Source organism: Hemitrygon akajei, chromosome 1 (genome assembly GCF_048418815.1).
Source record: "Hemitrygon akajei chromosome 1, sHemAka1.3, whole genome shotgun sequence".
NCBI lineage: Eukaryota > Metazoa > Chordata > Chondrichthyes > Myliobatiformes > Dasyatidae > Hemitrygon > Hemitrygon akajei.
The window spans coordinates 187,981,992-188,003,899 of NC_133124.1; the positions used below are offsets into that span (position 1 = coordinate 187,981,992).

Below are 21,908 nucleotides of genomic sequence, written 5' to 3' on the forward strand. Positions count from 1 at the left end.
ACCAGAACTCCCTGACCTTTACCATAGCTTTAGACAGGGATAGGGCCAGATGGTATGGGACAGTATGTGGGGAAGGACAAATTAAGATGCTATTGGGCAAGTGTAAATTGAGAATGAATATACTCAGGTATACTCCCCACTCTCTTCAACAACTTCCTGGAACGGATCATGAGTGATGCTCTTGAAGATCATGTGGGCACAGTCGGCATCGGAGGGAGGAACATCACAAACCTAAGATTTACTGACGACATTGATGGACTTGCATGAAAAGAGGACGAACTGGCCAACCTGGTCAGCCATCTCGACAGAGCCTCCACAAAGTTTGGAATGGAAACAAGTGCTGAGAAAACCAAGCCATCACAACAGACATCTCAGTCCATGGTCAGAAACTTGAGACAGTGCAGCATTTCAAATACTTGGGGGCAATCATCAGTGATGAAGGATCAAGACCAGAAGTCCTGGCAAGAACAGCACAGACAATGACTGCACTATCCAAACTCAAGACAATATGGAGGGACAGCAACATCACCATGAAGTACAAGATCAGATTCCTGCTTGCATTGGTATTCTCCATTTTCCTGTACACATGCGAGACATGGACCCTCTGTAGCAGAGCTACAGAGGAAGATACAGGCTTTGGAAATGAGATGCTATCGCAACATCTTGGACCACATCACAAACGAGCAGATCTGTAAGACCATCCAGCACCACATTGGCCCCCATGAAGACCTTCTCACAACGGTGAAGAAAAGAAAGCTGAGATGGTACGGCCATGTAACAAGATCCAGTGGCCTTGCAAAGACCGTTCTACAAGGAACTGTGGAGGGGGAAAGAAGGAGAGGTAGACGGAGGAAAAGATGGACGGACAACATTAAAGAATGGACAGGGAAAACATTTGCACTGACCCAGGCTCTTGCACAAACTCCAACAGATGGAAGACTGGTGCAAAGTTTGTCATGACGGCACCCCGACGACTCCACCAGGAGTTAAGGGTACAAGGAGAAAAAAAAGGGAAAAGGAATACTCAAGTAAATGCACGACCAGAATGTGGAGTTGTTTAGGGAGCACTTGCAAGAGGTTCTGGATATGTTTGTCCCATTGAGGCAGGGAAAGGATCAGAGAGGGCTCTTGAGAATTACAAGGATCAAACAGGACTCTTGAGAGTTACAAGGTAGCCAGGATGGAGCTTAAGAATAGACTTAGGAGAGCTAGAAGGTCTTGTGAGTAGAATTAAGGATAACCTCAAGGCATACTACAATATGTGAAGAACAGGATAACTAGAATGAGAGGAGGACAGATCAGGGATTAAATAGGAAACCTGTTCCTGGAGTTTGAGGGAGTGGGGGGACCCTTAATGATTACTTTGCTTCATTATTCACCAGAGAGATGGACCTTGAGAAATGTGAGGTCAGCGTAGAACAGCGTGATATGCTGGAACGTGTCGACATTCAGAATGAAGATGTACTGGAACTTTTGAAAAGCATTAGGATAGATAAGTCCTTGGAGCTGGATCTTTGGAGATGTTTTTTGTGTACTCACTGATGTTCAGAAGAATGAGGGTAGATGTCATTGAAACCTATTGAATACTGAAAGGCCTAGATATACTGGATGTGGACAGGATGTTTCCTATAGTGGGGAAGTCTAGGACAACGGGGCATCTCTTTAGAACAGAAATGAGGAGGAATTTCTTAGCCAAAGGGTGGTGAGTCTGTGAAATTTATTGCCACAGAGGAATGTGGATGCCAAGTCATTGGGTATGTTTAAGGTTGATAGATTCTTGATTAGTCAGGGCATTAAAGGTTGCAGGAGAAAGGGTTGAGAAAGATAATAAATCAGCCATAATGGAATTGCAGAGTATACTTGATGGGCCGAATGGCTTAATTCTGCTATGTCTTGTGTTCTTGTGGTCACTGGCCAGAGGAACAGTGCCAGAGGATTCAAGGATGGCAATTGTTCTTCCTTTGTTCAAGAAAAGTAATAGGGATGACACTGGGAGTTATAGATCAGAAAGTCTTACATTAGTGGTGGGCAGGTTCTCAGAGATAGGATTTAAGAGCATAGGCTGATTAGGGATAGTCAACATGGCTCTGGGAGAGGCAGGTCATGCCTCATGAATCTTTGAGGAAGTAACCAAATAGATCATTGAGGGCAGAGCAGTGGATGTTGTGCACATGGATCTTAGTAAGACTTTTGACAAGGTTCATTCAGAAAGTGAGGTGATATAGGATCCAAGGAAACATCGCTTTGTGAATTCAAAATTGGCAGAGGATGGTAGACGATTGAGGTATTCTGCCTGGAGACCATTGACCATTCATGTTCTGCAGGGATCTACTCTAGGATCATCCAGAGTCACCCTGCTCGTTGTGATTTTTATAAATAACTTGGATGAGGAGGTGGAAGGGTGTGTAGCTAAGTTTGCAGATAACACAGAGGTTAGTGGCATTGTGGATTGTATAGAAGGTTGCCATAGGTTACAACAGGACACTGCAGAGCTGGGCTGCAAAGTGCCAGATGGTGTTCAGCCTGGAAAGTTGTAAAATTATTTACTTTGGAAGGTCACACTTGAAGGTAGAATACTAAGTTATTGGTATGATTCTTAACAGTGTGGAGGTAAAGAGGATCTTGGGGTTCGTGACCACAGATTCCTCAAAGTTGCAGTGCCAAGTTGATAACGTTGTTAAGAAGATGTATGGTGTGTTGGCCTTCATTTGTCAGGGGACTGAGTTCAAGAGCTCTGAGGTAATATTCCAGATCTATAAAACTCTGATTAGGCTGCATTTAGAACATTATGTTTAGTTCTGGTCACCTCATTGCAGAAAGGAAGTGGAAGCTTTAGAGTGGGTGCAGAGGAGATTTACCAGGATGCTTCCCGGAACAGATAGCATGTCTTCTGATGATAGGTTGAGGAAGCTATTGCTGTTTTGTTTGGAGAGATGGAACCTGAGAAAGTCTACAAGATGATAAGAGGCGTAGATAGAGTGGACAGCTAGATACTTTATCCCAGGGCAGAATTGGCTTATCCAAGGCAGCATAACTTTCAAGTGCTGGGTGGAAGGTATAGAGGGTAACGTCAAAGGCAGGTTTTTATTTACATAGTTTGGTAGGTGCGTGAAATGCAATGCCAGGATTGATGTGTGAGGCCAATACACCAGGGACATTTCAGAGACTCTTAAATAGGCACATGGGTGAAAGAAAAATGAGGATTACATGGGAAGGAAGAGTTAGATTGATCTTGTTGTAGGTTAAAGGACAGGTAGAACTTTGTGGGGCGAAAGGCCTGTACTGAGCTGTCCTAGTAGGTATCCCACTCTTTTTGCCAGAGATCATTACTGTCTGTCGGACATGTGGTTTTAGCTTTATTTTCTCTCTCAACTAATACAGCTGCCCTGCTGTACATGTCTTCCATCCCTGCTGTTAGCTAGATTAAATCCCGGCAAAGAAGCATAACCTGCCTCAAACTGCCAGATTGTCTTATTTGGGCTCCACGTTATTAAGATATTCCTTTGGTTTTACTCATCCCTCCCCCAACCTTTCTCTGCCACTGAAACCAGACTGTTTTCTAGTGTTTTATTATTATAACAGTAATGGCTTGTTAAACAGTTTGGCCTCCAAAAATAACTCAATGACAATCAGAAACAGAGAAATACCAGGTCTCTATTAGCGACAATCCAAAATGGATCTGGTATGAAGCCACGTTTTAAAATGCTACCTAAAGTATAAAGGAAATTAATTTTTCTGTTAATTTTCATCTCCTACCATCATTGTGTTTTGATAGATCTTATCCACAAATGAAGAAAATAATCTAGAACATAGAATAGTACAGCACATTGAGGCCCTTCGGCCCACGATGTTATGCCGACCCTCAAACCCAGCCTCCCATATAAACCCCACCTTAAATTCCTCCATCTTAAACTTCACTAGTGTATCTGCCTCCACCACTGACTCAGGCAGTGCATTCCAGGCACCAACCACTCTCTGAGTAAAAAAACCTTCCTCTAATATCCCCCTTGAACTTCCCTCCCCTTACCTTAAAGCCATGTCCTCTTGTACTGAGCAGTGGTGCCCTGGAGAAGAGGCACTGGCAGTCCACTCTGTCTATTCCTCTTAATATCTTGTACACCTCTATCATGTCTCCTCTCATCCTTCTTCTCTCCAAAGAGTAAAGCCCTAGCTCCCTTAATCTCTGATCATAATCCATACTCTCTAAACCAGGCAGCATCCTGGTAAATCTCCTTTCCAATGCTTCCACATCCTTCCTATAGTGAGGCGACCAGAACTCGACATAGTTCTCCAAGTGTGGCCTAACCAGAGTTTTATAGAGCTGCATCATTACATCGTGACTCTTAAACTCTATCCCTCGACTTATGAAAGCTAACACCCCATAAGCTTTCTTAACTACCCTATCTAACTGTGAGGCAACTTTCAGGGATCTGAGGTCATGTACCCCCAGATCCCTCTGCTCCTCCACACTACCAAGTATCCTGCCATTTACTTTGTACTCTGCCTTGGAGTTTGTCCTTCCAAAGTGTACCACCTCACACTTTTCTGGGTTGAACTCCATCTGCCACTTCTCAGCCCACTTCTGCATCCTTCTGCAATCTTTGACAATCCTCTACATTATCTACAACACAACCAACCTTCATGTCATCTGCAAACTTGCCAACCCACCCTTCTACCCCAACATCCAGGTCATTAATGAAAATCACAAAAAGTAGAGATTCCAGAACAGATCCTTGTGGGACACCACTAGTCACAACCCTCCAATCTGAATGTACTCCCTCCACCACGACCCTCTGCCTTCTGTAGGCAAGATCCACCTGGCTAAACTTCCATGGATCCCGTGCCTTCTGACTTTCTGAATAAGCCTACCGTGTGGAACCTTATCAAATGCCTTACTAAAATCAATGTACATCACATCTACTGCACTACCTTCATCTGGTCATCTCCTCAAAGAGCTCTATCAGGCTTGTTAGACATGATCTGCCCTTCACAAAGCCACGTTGACTGTCCCTGATCAGACCATGATTCTCTAAATGCCCATACATCCTATCTCTAAGAATCTTTTCCAGCAGCTTTCCCACCACAGACGTAAGGCTCACTGGTCTATAATTACCCGACTATCCCTAATACCTTTTTTGAACAAGGGGACAACATTCACCTCCCTCCAATCCTCCGGTACCATTCCCGTGGACAATGAGGACATAAAGGTCCTAGCCAGAGGCTCAGCAATCTCTTCCCTCGCCTCATGGAGCAGCCTGGGAAATATTCTGTCAGGCCCCGGGGACTTATCCATCCTAATGTATTTTAACAACTCCAACACCTCCTCTCCCTTAATGTCAACATGCTCCAGAACATCAACCTCACTCATATTGTCCTCACCGTCCTCAAGACACCTCCATCCTCTTTTCCCATCTCTGAAGACAAATTGCCAACCAACATCTTTTATAAGCCTACTGATTCCCATGGCTATCCCATCTATACCTCTTCCTGCCCCATTTCCTATATAAAAAAATTCTCTCTTCTCAGCTCCTTTGTCTCCGCCTCATCTGTTCCCAGGATGCTTTCCTTGCCAGGACATAAGAGATGTCCTCTTTATTCAAACAGGGTTCCCCTTCTTCCACCATTGATGCTGCCCTCATTTGCCCCTCCTCTGTCTTCTAGAAATCTACTCTCACCCCACCTACCCGCCACTTTAAGGATATAGTTGCTCTTGCCTCACCTAACACCGCATTCAACACATCGTTTTCCACAACTTCCGCCATTTTCAATGGGATCGTACTACCAAAATACATCTTTACCTCCCCCCAACTCTCCACTTTCTGCAGGATCACTCCCTCTGTGAGTCCCTTGAACATACATCCCTCCTGACTAATCTCCCTCCTGGCACAAAACCACGCAAGTGATCAAAATGCTACACTTGCCCGTTTACCTCCTCCCCTAGCTACATTGGGGGGGGGGGGGGGGCTCTAACCAGTCCTTTCAGGTGAGGCAACACTTCCCCTTCCCCTGAGAATTTGTTGGGGTCATCTATTGTATCCAGTGCTCCCAATGCGGCCTCCTCGACAGTGGTGAAATCCAGTGTAAATTGGAGGACTGCTTTGTTGAGCAACTTCACTCCATTGGCCAAAAGCAGAACTTCCCAGCAGCCAACCATTTTAGTTCCTATCCCCATTCCCGTTCTGACGTGTCAGTCCATGGCCTCCTCTTTTGCCACGATGAGTCACTTTCAGGGTGGAGGAGCAAGACCTCATATTCCACCTGAGTAGCCTCCAACCTGATGGCAGGAACATCAATTTCTCCTTCAGATTAAAAAAAATCTCCCTTCCCACTCTGGCCTCTTAACTCTCTTCCTCACCTACCTATCACCTTCCCCTGATGCCCCTCCATTTCCCCCTTTCTTCCATGGTCCACTCTCCTCTCTTATCAGATTCCTCCTGTTTCAGCCTTTCCCACCCACCTGGCTTCACCTATCATCTTCCAGCCAGTCCTTCTTCCCCTCCCCATCTTTTTATTCTGGCTTCTTCCCTCTACTTTCCAGTCTTGAAGAAGCACCTTGGCCCTAAACGTGAACTGTTTATTCCTTTCCATAAATGCTGCCTGGCCTGCTGAGTTCCTCCAACAATTTGTGTGTGTTACTCCGGAGATACTCTTGTGTTTAAATATTCTAAGAGCAACTCTTCTCAAATCTCGGCTGAGTTTCACACAATGCAGTACAATGAGACAAAGCAGAAGCAGAGGAACCAGCAGTCTCTTGGTAAACTTGCTAAAGGATGTAACATGTGCATACGTCTATGAGGCTAACTGCATAATGCTTAATCAGAGGCCAAGGAGACATCATACGCTTAAATGGACATTGAAGGTTTCACAAGAAAAATTAAATCACAGCTAAGCCTTCACACCTCTATTGAAACTACTGACAATTTCTTTAATTCCTTACTCTGGCTCATCCACGTGTTCGTTGTCTGCAGTCCCCTCCTCATGTCCAGTGTTGTGCACGATGTATCTACGGTCACAGAAGTTCCGGAGTACCAGATTATAAATGATGTGTTCGTGTGATTTTTGCAGGAACTGTTCGAAGAATCTGAGACTGGCCATACTGATCTACGAGAATGCAGAAATACACATAAATCTCACAGCAGCAAAGGTGAGCTTTGCAGGATTAACATGATAACAGTTGAAGTTCTTGTCAGTGTCAACCTAGATTACAAACTCACACTCCAACATACATCCATCTAACCCACAGGGAAGCGTATTGTCAAACTATTGCAAACTAGAGGAATAGAACCTGGACAGTCTGCAACCCAACAGTGTGAACACTGAATTCTCCACTTTGTTTCCTGCTCCCTCTCTGTCCATTTTCTCTCTCCTCCAGATCTACCCAGTCCTTCCCACATACCTCCCAGCCTCACAATCTCTCCTCCCCCATCCACTCCATGCTTCCTCCCCACCTCACTCATTTGTTTTCGTGCTCCACCTTCCCTTCCAATCAATTCTATCAGTTTTAGCCCTTGTCACCCACACCAATCACCTCCCAGCCTCTGTCACTACTCCCTTGCCTGGACTCACCTGTAGCCCGTCACTCCTTGCCCCACCCCTTCCCCTCACCTGTGAACATCTCCCCCTACTCCTTCAGCCCAGATGAAAAGTCTCCCTCTAAAACATCAACTGTTCATTTGCCTCCACAGATGCCGCCTGCCCGCCTGGCTCCTACAGCAGCTCGTTCAATGTACCCAGTGTGCTGCCGTCAGAAATCACTGCACAGCCGCGGTGCTCTGAACCGTGACCTCACCGTGCTGCACTGAAACTCACCTCATCCGACAAGTGGTTGCAACGCTTAATCAGCTGGGAACGGAGCGGGTGACAGCCTGAATCCACTGGAATCTCCGGTTGTCGTTCATCCCCCAACAGAAAATGAACCAGCTCATCCAGTAACTGCGGAGAGGTAACGTGTGTGAGGATTCCCGTTAGCAGTGCAGTGGAGGAGAGGATTCCGATCTCAGACCTGGACACAGTAAAGATGGGTGACATTCAATCATAAGCATAGAAACATGAAAAATAGGAGGAGGTTACACCATATGGCCCTTCAAACCCGATCTGCCATTCAATACGATCATCCAAATGCAATATCCGATTCAATCTTTCTGGCCTGAGAACAATATCTCCTTCCTCAAATATTTAATGATAATGATTTGGCTTTCTGTGGTAGAGACTTTCACAAGTTCACCATGCTCCTATTCATAAATTTGTTGTTTTACAGCATGGAAATAGGCCCTTAGACCAACCTGTCAATGCTCACCACAGTATCTTCCTCAGCTGATCCCTTTGCCTGCGTTTGGCACACATCCCTCGAAACCTTCCTATCCAGGAGTAGATGACCCCTTTGCAGGTGAAGTGGCACCTCACCTGGAAGGACTGTTTGGGACCCTGAATGGTAGTGAGGGAGGAGGTGTAGGGGCAGGTGTGGCACTTGTTCCGCTTGCAATGATAAGTACCAGGAGGGAGATCAGTGGGGAGGGATGAATGGACAAGGGATTTGTGTAGGGAGCGATCCCTGCAGAAAGTGGAAAGTGCGGGGGATGGAAGGATGTGCTTCGTGATAGGATCCCGTTGGAGATGGTGGAAGTTACGGAGAATTATGTGCTGAATGCGGAGGTTGGTGGGGTGGCAGGAGGATGGGGTGAGGGCAGATGTGCATAAAATAGAAGAGATGCAGCCATTTCAATTCTACCTCCCACTTCCATTCCGACATGTCAGTCCATGGCTTCCCATTCCCATGAAATATGAAGGTTAACTAGCTGACAATATCAGAGGATACCAAAAGTTTTTTTCAAATATATAAAGAGTAAGAGAGGCGAGAGCAGACATTGGACTACTGGAAAATGATGCTGGAGAGGTAGTAGTGGGGGACAAGGAAATGGCGCATGAACGGAGTAAGTGTTTTGCTTCAGTCTTCACCGTGGAAGACACTAGCAAAATGCCGGAAGTTTTGAGTGTACTGCAGGTGTTACTTCTGTGGAGATGGTGCTTGGGAAACTGAAAAGTCTTACGGTAGATAGGTCATCCAGACCAGATGGACAACATCCCAGGGTTCTGAAAGAGGGAGCTGATGAGTTTGTGGAGGCATTGGTAATGATCTTTCAAGAATCACTAGATTCTGGAATGGTTCTAGAAGCCTGGAAAATAGCAAATGTTTCTGCACTCTCAAGAAGGGAGGGAGGCAGAAGAAAGGAAACTATAAGTGGTTGGGAAGATGTTGATATTGATTGTTAAGAATGTGGTTTCAGGATACTTGGGAGACACACGATAAAATCGGCCAAAGTTAGCATGGTTTCCTTAAGGGAAGATCTTGCCTGACAAATCTGTTGGAATTCTTTGTGGAAATGGCAAGCCAGATAGACAATGGAGAATCAGATGATGTAGTGTACTTGGATTTTCAGAAGGCCTTTGACAAGGTGCCGCACATGAGGCTGTTTAACAAGTTAAGAGCTTATGGTATTACAGCCAAAGATACTACCATGGATAGAGCAGTAGCTGATTGGCAAGAGGCAAAGAGTGAGAAGAAAGGGAGCTATTTCTGATTGGATGCTGATGACAAGTGGCGTTCCACAGGGTGTCAGTGCTGGGATCGGTTTTTACGTTGTACGTCAACGGTTTGGATGATGGAATTGATGGTTTTGTGGCCAAGTTTGCAAACAATATGAAGATAGGTGGAGGGGCAGGTAGTGTTAAGGGAGCAGAAAGGCTGCAGAAGGACTTGAACAGATTAGGAGAATGGACAAAGAAGTGGCCAATGGAATATTGTGTCGCGAAGTGTGTGATCATGTACTTTGGTAGAAGGAATAAAAGCATAGACTATTTTCAAAAATCCAAGCTGAAAAGAGACTTGAGTGGCCTCATGCAGGATTCCCTATAGGTTAACTTGCTGGTTGACTCACTGGTAAGGAAGGCACATGCAATGTTAGTATCAATTTCGAGAGGACTAGAGTATAAAAACAAGGATGTAATGCTGAGCCTTTATAAGGCACTGGTGAGGCCTCACTTGAGGTACTGAGCGCAGTTTTGGGCCCCTTATTTAAGAAAGGATGTGCTGACATTGGAGAGAGTCAGAGAAAGTTCATGAGAATGAAAGGCTTATCGAATGAGGAGCGAATGATGTCTCTGGGCCTTTATTTGCTGGATTTTAGAAGAATGTTTCTGAGCCATAGTGCTCCATGATTCTACAAATGTGTAAGGGATTAGTTTAATTGGACATTTGATTAATATCTAAATTAGTCCTGCTGAAGGGTTATGGCCTGAAACGTTCTTCCCATAACATCTGATCCCTTACTAATCGAAAACCTATCAAATTCTGCTTTAAATACACCCAATGACTTGAACGCCACAGCTATCGGGCAATTAATTCCACAGATTCACCACCTTCTGGCTAAAGAAATTCCTCCTCATCTTTGTTCTAAGGGATGTCCCTGTATTGTAAGGCTGTGTCCTCTGGTCCTACACTACTCCACCATTGGAAACATCTTCTTCACATCACTCCATCTAGGCCTTTCAATATCCAATAGGTTTCAATTGGATCTCCCTTGTTCTTCTAAACTCCAGCGAGTTCAGGCCCAGAACTTGTAAAGGTTAAAGGTTACAGAGCAGAGTGTGATTCTAGGCGAAGGCTGATCCAAGGATGGAGCACCACGCACCCAACACCCGATTGGATGTCTCATTTGTCAAACTTGACGTCATATAGCAAGGAGAAAGGCCATTCATCCCATCACATCATTCTACCCATTGGACACCCATCTGTATTAATGCAGCATTATGCAGCCTTTTATGCCTTCTGTGACCTGGTGATTCAAGTGTTTGCCTAGACACTGCTTAAATGATGTCAGTGATTCTATCTGTGACTGAGAAATGGGATTAGCTTGAAAATGTATCTGGGTTAGCCTGAATAATGACGAGCCAAAAGGCATTGTTCTGTGCTGTACAACTCTGCTTCACAACTCGCTGGGTGAAAAACGGCTCCCTTCATATTTCCTCTTACCCTACATCTGTCTCCTCTAGTCGTATCTACCTCTCATTTAGTCATATGGGGTACAGTGTCCTGGTCTACCCCATCTATACCCTTCACAAGTTTACACAGGTCGATCATGTTCCATATTAACCTCCTCAGTGATTAGTCTCTCAGACCCAGACTCTCCATTCTTGCTCATTACTAAAACACCCAACCATCATAGGCAGCAAACTGGTGAATTCACGTCCCACCTGTAGCGTGATGACCAGATCCTCAGCCACTACTTCAGAAGTGATCTGACCAACGTTTTACCAATATAGACCATTGCTCCCTGCTCTTGTCCTCAATGCTCTGACTAATGGAAACCTTCTTAGCCATGTTATCTACCCACATGGTCACCTTCAAGGATTTTTGGACTTGCACACCAAACTGTCCCTATTCCTCAGTACTCCCTAGATCCCCACAACAGCACTCAGAAAATGTATCACCTCATACTTCAAGATTAAACTCCATCTCTCATTTCTTAGCCAATTTCACCTACAAATGAATATCACGCTGATAGACCATCCTCCATACTGTCTACACCTCCACTGATCTCTGTGTCATCTAAGAGCTTTCTCATGATGCTTCCCACATTCATGTATATTACAAAGAGCAAAGTTCTCAGCACCAATCCCTGAGGAACACCACTAGTCACAGGCATCCAGTTCACGAAACACCCCTTTATCTTTGAATCCCACCTTATGGGAAGTTAACATGGGATTGAGATCACATTTTTCATCACACAGCAACAAAGGAAAAGTTGGCTTACACCTGCAACAGTTGTGGTTCTAGGACTTTGGAGAAGAAGCGTTTCCTGATCTCATGGGCTACAGCAACAGCTGTTACCTGCGTAAAGAGACAAAGTGTAAATATCACCTGGCCAGACACTGAGAGCCACAGAACAAACCGCAACACAAGTCATTGCTGTGAACTTGCGAGTATCACAAAATACCGCCGGCCGCCAACTCCCAGCCGGTATTTGGTGAGACGTTTGAGCACGCATTGTGAGGCATCAGGTTCACACTGTTAATCACCAAATTGTGACGCAAGTTTATTCCACAAGTAAGGCCAGTATAAAGTTGTATCCTCTGAGAAGTCTCTGGATCCCACTGCCACAAGTAACAATTTCAGCAGGGCCTCGATATAGAATTGACAGACCCACACAATACATGGTAAGAAAGCCATCTCTCTGAGAAGTCTCATATCGACCAGTTTCGTTCCAAGCCCCAGAGAGAATCTAGTGTCTTTAAATTCGCAATTTTATCTTATGTTTGCAATTTGTTTGGAAGGGATGAGTCTGGAATATTGGCCAAGGCTTTTCAGAAATTTGACACAAACTCAGGCAGCTGTGTCCCGATCTGGAACTAAAATCTTGCAACAATATTCTAGGCTGTAAAGCAGCGAACTACAGCTATGTACTCTGTGGTGATACTGTAGGAGTGGATGGGAAGAGTCCCTCTTGGCTGGTAATACAGGTGTATTACACCATGTAATGTATTCGTTATGATAATGTCAATGAACATTGCGGTGGGAAGTTCCAATGCATCACCTTTTCGTCTTCAGGACCTACCACAAATGCAAATTCACTCTCAAATCCTTTAAATTGCTGCATACAAGAGATAAGAGAAGAAGGGAATCCTGCTCAAGTAGAAGGGCTACCTCATTACCATCACTTCTACCATATATCTATCAGTTTCCCTTCGGCTGCTGAGTGAGATAAATTATTTTTTATACCTCCACTTCCACTGCAGCACCTACCCTCATGTGTCCCACATGTGGGCGAGCTTTCAGGGCCCGGATTGGCCTCACCAGTCACCTTCGGACCCACAGTCTCAAACCCTCCACCTGACAGAAGTCGTGGTCGTCTTCGACTCCGAAGGATGAACAACAACAACATTTTTTATATACAAGAACAGCACATGGTCCCTGCTCAGCAATCCCACAGCAACAGGAATAATAATGAAAACTGTGGAACAGCATTTGCAGAGCTTCAGCCAACCATCTCAGAACCCTGTAGAAACCTATTCACTCCCTCATGAACTATTGCAGGTGTATAGAATGACAACTTCCTACCTTATGGGCTTCTCTCACCAGCTGATCACAATAGTCCAGCCACGCGAAGAAAGCAACCACCGCCTCTTTTCCTGGAAATGATTCTGCATCCTCGCCTTTAGAGGTACTGTCTTGCGACCTTGGTCATGAATACAGAGCAGAGTATCAGTCAGCATTCAATAGCATTAGGCTTGTACATTCAATATTTGGAAATCTGTTCTCAACACATTACTTTCTCCAGATCTGAGGGATCTTGGGATCCATGTCCATAGATTCCTCAAAGCTGTCACGCAAGTTGATAGGGTAAAGAAGGCATATGGTGTGTTGGACTTCATTCCTCTGGGGACTGGGTTCAAGAATCGTGAGGCAATGTTGCAGCTTTAGAAAACACTGGTTAGACCACATTTAAGAGTACTGAGTTCTATTCTGGTTGTATCCAGGAGTGATGTGGAAGTTTCAGAGATGCAGAGGAAATTTACCAGGATGTTGTCTGGATTAGAGAGCATGTCGTATGAGGGTAGGTTGATCAAGCCAGGGGTTTTCTCTTTGGAGCGAAGGAAGATGAGAGTCGACTTGATAGAGGTGTCAAAGATATTAAGAAGCATAAATTAAGTGGATTGGCAGACTTTTTCCCAGGGCAGAAATGGCTAATACTAGCACTTTAATTTTAAGGTGATTAGAGGAAAGTTTAAGGGGAATATCAGAGTTAAGTTTTGTACATGGATAGTAGTGGGTGCACTGAATGGCAGGGGTGGTGCTAGAGGCAATACATTACAGGCATTTAAGAAGCTAAGCACGTGCATGACAGAAAACGGAGGGCTATGTCGGAGGGAAGGGTTAGGTTGATCTTAGAGTAGGACAAAAGGTTGGCACATTTTGGGCTAAAAAGCCTGACCTGTACTGTAGTGCTCTATGTTCTGTGATGCTGTAAAACAATTATCCTGACAAATCACACTCCACATTGACAGTACTGATTTGTTCAACATTTCTCCTGTGTAATAATTTGCATCAGTACATAGCCTGTTCCTGTTGCAGTAACACCTTTGGGAACTGTTGCCAACAGCCTTTTGGATCGTATTTTGTAATTCTTCCATCATTGATCCAATCTTCTCATCATTTGAGGGATCTTTCTATCAATCATGTTTGCAAGCAGAGTATCCTTGCTACTCTCGCTCTGCTCAAATGTAACAGCTTTTTAAAATCATCTTTGAGGATTAACTCATTCTTTTTTGTAATATTTCCTCAGTAGTTTTAAAATATTGATCTCTACTAATATATATTGGACTTATTTTATTTTTTTAGTTTAGAGATACAGCACGGTAACAGGCCCTTCCAGCCCAATGAGTCCTTGCTATCCATTACACCCAAGTTGAGCAGAAAGTTGGCAGATTTAAGATTCAAAGTGCATATAATATCAAAGGGATTTGTTTGTTTATAAGCAGCCACAAAGCAAGAAGCCTGAAAGAACCCAATTTAAAAATAACATAAAGACCAACAGCAGAGAAAGGTAAACAAAGACACAAATAATGCAAACAGGAGAAGCGATCAACAACATTCTGAATCAAAACAAGTCCTTAGATCTGAACCCCACAGCATCCCAGAGTAAGCCCACAGCCTCAGTATCAGTCCATCATAGTAGCGGACAAGGGCACAGCATCTAGGGCAGTCTTCATAGCCTCAGGGGCGTGGAGAGAGGGGTGAACATCGTGGCAGAGCGAGCGCTGTCCTTCCAATCTATTTAATTCTGACAACTGTAGATGATGGATTTTGGGAAATCAAATAGGGAGTTTGACATGTATAGTAAATGAAGGGCAATAAGAGATATTGAGAGATCTAGAAGTTCAAGTTGACATTTTTCTCAAAGTGACATCATAGGTGGGTAGGGTGATGGAGAAGACATGCAGCACTTTTGTATTCACAGATCATGGCACGTAATATGAAAGATACCACTTTGTTTGGCAACTTTACAAATACTGGTTAGCCTGCCCGTGGCATACTGCTTGAACACAAACTATAGAAAGGATATGGTTGCATTGGACAGAATGCAGGAGACTCACAAGGATGTTGTCCAGACTGGAGGAATTTAGTTATGGAGAGACATTGGATAGGTGGGGCTTGTTTACCCAGGAAGTTAAGGTTGACTGAAGTATGTAAAATTATGAGAGGCACAGATCGGGTAGACAGTCACAATCTTTTTCCCCACGTTGAGGGCACTAAAAGTAAAAGGGCATGGATCAAAGATGAAAGGAAGGAGCTTTAATGGGGGTCAGAAGGTAGTTGATACCTGGAATGTGCTGGCAGCAGGAGGTGGTAGAATCAAATAAAATTGTTATGTTTAAGAGGCATTTAGACAGGGGGCAAGGAATAGCCAGTCAGTTAGGTAGGCAAAAGGGTCAGGATGTAGATGATGGACCAAAAGGCCTGTTTCTGTGTTGCACCAGTCTATTATCTGTTATTTATAGAGCCATGCAGCATAGAACCAGGCTTTTTGTTCCAACAGGGTTGAAATGGGTGACTTCTTTTTCTGAGATAGTGACCCTTCTCTATGAGAGGGTGTGTCTGTCCTCTCAAAGTCCCACTGGATCACCCATTGTGTGTCCACTTATTAACTTAATTTAATATTTACTAATTAATGCAATGATATTACATTATTTCAGATACTTGTGCTGATATATTGTTAAGTTGTTATTCACTGAGAGATTGAAGTCTACAATGCAAGCAGTGTTTTTATACTAAAACTTAATGAGATTGCCTTCTTATATTGATGAACTTGCACTTGGTGAAACATCCTGCTGTAAGGAATTCATTGTGTGGGCACCGGAAAATTGTAATGATCTGATACATATAAATATTCCTCATTTTCCATTTCATGAACTCGAGTAAGTTTATGTACCGCCAGTTAACTCTTTCCAGCGACTCAATTTGTCCTGGGTCAATGGATTCTGGTATTAGCTTGTAAAGATCAGACAGCCTGTTAGCCAGCATGCTACATAACGCTGTGCCTTCAATCATGTATCTTGCTGCCACTTCCTCTGGTAACGTGACCAACAAGAGCAAGCTTTCACAGGCCTTCACTGCATATCGCTTCTCCTAGAAAGAAAGAAAGTTGAGTCTACTGTCATATATACCAGGGAGCAATGAAATTCCTTGTCTAAATGAATCATGCCAGTACCTAAGAAAATGCTTTAATGACTACCACCCCGAGGATCTGACATCAACCAGCATAAAGTGCTTTGAGAGGCTAGCCATGGCACATATTAATTCCACCCTTGCAGACAACCTTGGCCCACTGCAATTCGCCTACTGCCAAACCAGGGCTACAGCAGATGCCATCTCCCTGGTGCTACACTCATCTCTGAAGCATCTTGACAGGAGAGATGAAGATTGATTAGTTTTATTTATCACATGTTCATCGAAACATGTACTCAATTGCATCATTTGCATCAAGGCAAATCAGTGAGGATTGTGATGGGACGCCTGCAAGTGTCACCACCCTTCCAGCACCAACACAGCATGCCCACAACTCACTAGCCCTAACTGTACGACTTTGGAAAGTGGGAGGAAACTAGAGCACCTGAAGGAAACCCACTCAGTCACAGGGAGAATGTACAAAACCTTACAGAAAGTGGCAGAAAATAAACCCAAATCTTAGAGCTGTCACTGTAAAGCTTTGTGCTAGCCACTATGCTACCATGCCACCCTGACACCTACATCAGTCTATTGTTTATTGACTAACGTTTGGCCTTCAATATTGTAACACCAAACAAATTTACAGACCTGGGGCTCAAAACTTCCCTTTGCAACTGGATCCTTGACTTCCTGACTAACAGACCACCATCAGTAAAGATAGGTGACAACAGCAGTGCTGCAATCATTCTCAACACTGGGGCCCCTCAAGGCTACATCCTCAATAGCTTGTCCTGCTTCGAACACATAGACAACACAACCAATAAAACTAACCATCACTGCTATTTCTACAAGAAACTAAAGATATTTAGCAGTCCCCTTTGACCCTCATTTTTGTTTTATCAATGCACCATAGAAAGCATCCTATCCAGATGCATCACGGCTGGGAATAGCACAGTATATCACAGAAATTAGCTTCCCCTTCATGGACTTGGTCTATACTTCTTGTTGCCTAGGAAAGCAGCCAGCCCACCCACTCTAGACATACTTTCTGTTCCCCTCCTCCTACCAGGCAGAAGATACAAAAGCCTGAAAGCATGTGCCACTAGCCTCAAGGATAGCTTCTATCCTGCTGAACAGTTCCCTAATATGATAAAAGGTACTCTTGATTTCATAATCTACTTTGTTATGACTTTGCATCTTACTATCTATCTGCATTGCCAAACAAAATGCTTCACTGTACCTCAGTACAGTGAAAAGCAAATTTATCAGTTTAGATGAGTGAAAAAGGCAATTTGTGGACGTTAGGAAAGTGCAGGCTTGATCACACCTCACTGCATATGGATGGCTCCTCCACGGGGAGAATTAGGAGAGCTCAATTTCTGGCATGCAAACAACACCTCAACAACACCTGGTCCCTCAACAACACCTCTTCAGTCAAGAAAACACAGCAGCATCTTCTCTTCCTGAGGAGATTGAAGCAAGTGAGGCTTCCACCCATTCTAACCAATTTTTACAGGAGACTATTGAGAGACGCTGCATCACCGTCCGGTATGGGAATTGCAAGGCATCTGACTGCAAGGGTCTACAAAGGATTGTGAGCACTGCTGAGAGGATCATTGGGGTCTGTCTTCCACCAATCCAAGATATCTGCCCGAGGAACCGCATACCAGGGCCCTTATCACATTGTCAATGACCTCTCTCATCCGTCCCACAACCTCTTTGGCCCCTACAATCAGGCAGGAGGTACTGTAACATTCGGACAAGTACTATTAGGATGGGAATGTCACCATTGCTGAGTTACAATACACAATCCCTTTGGTCCACCAAGTCTGCACTGATGATTTACATTAATCCCACATTAATCACATTTTCTCCTTTTCTTTCACTCACCAAAGCATTAGGGACAAGCTACAGCAACTAATTAACTTACCACCCTGGACATCTTTGGGATCTGAGAGCACAACAAGGAAGCTTGTTATCACAGGGAGAACGTGCAAACATTGCACTAACACCATCCCATGATGGGAATGAACCCAGGCTTATGCCACTGTGATACCCAAGGGACTGATGGATTTTTGATTCGGGGACTGTGATAGTGATGGGAAATGAGAATGAGGAGATTAATGGAAGAGTTGATTTGAAGGATTGGAAGGCCTATGCCTGCTTCTGTTTCTTATGTCATCATCATTCTGTTCCCAGTCAAAGCAATAAATTATTCAATTTTTACTCAATTAAAGCCACTAAACACTTTCAGGCTATGGAAATAGAAAAATCCTGCATAAGAGTCAACATAATTTCTGGATATTGGATTACTCCTGCTATTTCCATTCTTTGCATGTGCTATCTATACTTCTGGATTCCATATAGTAAAGTTATGGGTAAACTATTGCTTAAAATCAATAGCACTCTGTCACTGGCTTTTGATTGTGGGAGATCAACATGTTCTTGGGCCACTATGTAAGCAATATATTTGCTTTTTTCCTCATTTTTAATAAACTGGTTAATTCACCAGACTGGTGACTGAGACTTACAAATCAGAGATCTTTTTAAAAATCCCACTAAAGGCAGCTGTAAAATATCAATTCAGTTAATTATTGGAATTAAATAAGAATTAATAATTAAAAATTACGACCATAAAAGTGCTAGATTTTTCTCATTCACAAGTGTCCTTCAGGGAACAAAATCTGACACTTTAATTCTGTCTGGCTTTCTGTGATCACAGACTGCTAAATGGTGTGGGAGGTGAACAGAAAATGCTAGCCAAAAAATTAATTAAAAATAAAGGAATTAAATCTTCACCAGAATTCTTCAAATTAATGGACAGTTTGATCTGAATTAGTACAAAAGTGAACTGCAAGATTCCAAATAGCTCCATTTTTAAAACACTGTATAAGAATAAGGATGTTTTTGATTATTAATTTCAGCATGTCTTCTGAGAAACTCAAATGTGAAACTCATTTTCCAGCAGAAATTAAGAACTAAAATTAAGTCTTAATAGAAACATAGAAAACCTACAGCACAATACAGGCCCTTTGGCCCACAATGCTCTGCCGAACATGTACTTACTTTAGAAATTACCTAGGGCTATCCATAGCCCTCTATTTTTCTAAGCTCCATGTACGTATCCAGGAGTCTCTTAAAAGACCCTATCGTATGGATCATTGGCTCTCAATCCCTCATGCTCTACATCACTTGCCTCCCGACAACCCTGATCATTATGCTCTATTTTCAATCCTCTTAACTACAAGTTATTTCAAACGTACCTGACTTGAGGTCACAGTTAGTATAGCATGAAGCAGGTTCTTTTCCAGCTGAGTGCCTCTATCCTCAGTACTGAGGCAGACAGGACTTTTACATGCCACAGGAGGTTGGTCAGCATGCGATGAGCTAGCCTCTGGAGTCAAACACGATTCTGATTCTACTGCAGAATCAGTGCCCTGTTGCTTAATTTCAGTCTTCTTGGAGGAACATGACAATGATCTTCTGGAATTAGTAAATTTCTTCTTCTGAAAAAGCATTACATAAAAAGGAAGCAGGAAGAAACATCAGCATATCTAAACTGAAATCACTCAATGAAGTCACAGTGACAAATGTCTTTAATTCCACCCCCACCCTCCAAACTTCCAACAGTCTCCATTCTCCAAGAGCCTTCTGTAATCTACTGCATTCTGTATTCACAATGTGGTCTTCTCTACAATGGAGAAACCAGTGCAAATCGGATGATGGCTTTGCAGAGCACCACATTCAGCACTCACGAGTGACCTCAAACTTCCTGCTGCTTGTCATTTAAATCACTGTCCCATCCCCATTCTGATTTGTCTGCCATGTTACAATGAAGCCCAACGAAAGGAAAAGCTACTCATCTTCTCTCTGGGTAAGTTTTTGTCCTCAGCATTTCTTTTCATGTTATAAACCTGGATTACGGAATTGATGGCATTGTGGCCAAGTTCCTGGATGATACAAAGGTGGAGGGAAAGCAGGAAGTCTGTAGAGGAACCTGGACAGATTAGGAGAATGGGCAAATAAGTGGCGGATGGAATACAGTGTAGGAGAGTGCGTGGTCATGTATATTGGTAGAAGGAATAAAGATATAGACTATTTTCTAAATGGGGAGCAAATTCAGAAACAGAGATACTAAGGAAATTTGGAGTCCTAATGCAGGATTCCCAAAAGGTTAACTTGCAGGTTGAATAGACAGAAAATAGGACAAATGCAATTATTAGCATTCATTTCAAGAGGACTAGAATATAAAAGTAAGAATATGATCTTATAAGGCACTGGTTCAGATTGCATTTGGAATACTGTGAGCAGTTTTGGGTTCCTATTTAAGAAAGGATATGCTAGGATTGGAGATTCCAGAGGAAGTTCACCAGAATGATGCCAGAAATGAAAGGGTTAATGTACAAGGAAAGTTTGATGACTCAAGATCTGCACTCGCTGGAACTTAAAAGAATTGGGGTGGGGGGGAATCTAATTGAAACCTGTGGAATATTGAAAGACATAAGCAAAGTGAATATGGAGAGGATGCTTCCAATGTTGGGGGAGTTCAGGACCAGAGGGCACAGTGTCAAAATACAAGAACGTCCCTTTAGAAAAGAAATGAGAAGAAATTTCTTTAGTGGAGGAGGAATTCATTATCACAAATAGCTGTGGAGGCTGAATGACTGGGTATACTTAAGAGGGAGGTTGATAGGTTCTTGATTAGTAAGGGAATCAAAGGTTACGGGGAGAAGTCAGGAGAATGGCACTGAGATCGAAGATAAATTAGCAATGAATGGTGGAGCAGACTCGATGGGTTGAACGGCCTAACTCTGCTGTAATGCCATGGTCAGTATTGAATTCTCCCAGTTTAGATTACTTACTTTTCATTTATTTCAGAACTGGCCGCTTCTGCCTGGTTTTTCTCTTTCTATTTGTACTACTTGGCCTGCTGAGCATGTCCCACTTGGGCATATGCCTACTAGCCATGCCCTGCTAGGCTTGATCTATGCTCTTACTAATAGCAACATATTACACAGGTATAGAAGCATAATCTGAACCTAACTGCCATACTTACTCATTTGTTCTTAACCCAGAGATACCTGTTTAGTCCTACCCATTTCCCCTATTTTCACTAACTTATTCTCTCTTTCCCAATTCTGGTCAATGCTCTGGACCTGAAACATAAACTGATACCTGACTTTTTTTAGAATGCTTTGTTTTATTTCAGATTTCCAGAATCTTCAGATTAAAAAAAAAATTTCAGCCTTTGATTCAGGCTCCTAACTTAACCTGCAGATTCTAGCCATAGTTGGGTAGAGATCCCACATCTCACAAGGCATGAAATGTTAGCCCTTTCATTTCACTGATAACATTAATGGAATGAGAAAGCAGGGCATGAAAAGGGCAGGGGAGGAGAGGGCCGAGAAGATCTCTAAGTGAGAATAGGAAAAGATTTAGGAATGAAGAGAATAACAGAATGCTTACAGCTCCAAAGGAGCCTGTTCAGTCCATCAGGTCCATACTAATTCTACTGTAAAATAAATCCAATTAGACATTCTCCCTCATCCTCTTCCCATAACCCTTCAAATTCCTTCTTTCCAGAGTCATTTAGCTACTTAGTGAATTGAATTTATCTTCACTGTTACAACTGCACAATCCAGAACCCAAACATTCAAAGATTACTGTGAATGTCACTCTGCTCTTT

General features: G+C 43.3%; 1 protein-coding gene across 4 annotated transcripts in view; it reads right to left on the minus strand.

The window, feature by feature from the left end:
* The window catches only part of LOC140733384 (FHF complex subunit HOOK interacting protein 2A-like), a 75,607-nt gene that overhangs the window by 23,320 nt on the left and 30,379 nt on the right, over positions 1 to 21,908 (minus strand). For all 4 annotated transcript variants that reach the window (XM_073056664.1, XM_073056646.1, XM_073056656.1 and 1 more), the window contains 6 exons: positions 19,486 to 19,728; positions 15,987 to 16,183; positions 13,115 to 13,232; positions 11,811 to 11,887; positions 7,810 to 8,002; positions 6,938 to 7,101 (listed from right to left, as the gene is read on the minus strand). In XM_073056664.1, the coding sequence (XP_072912765.1) occupies positions 6,938 to 7,101; positions 7,810 to 8,002; positions 11,811 to 11,887; positions 13,115 to 13,232; positions 15,987 to 16,183; positions 19,486 to 19,728 (992 nt within the window). The remainder of the gene's footprint in view (positions 1 to 6,937; positions 7,102 to 7,809; positions 8,003 to 11,810; positions 11,888 to 13,114; positions 13,233 to 15,986; positions 16,184 to 19,485; positions 19,729 to 21,908) is intronic.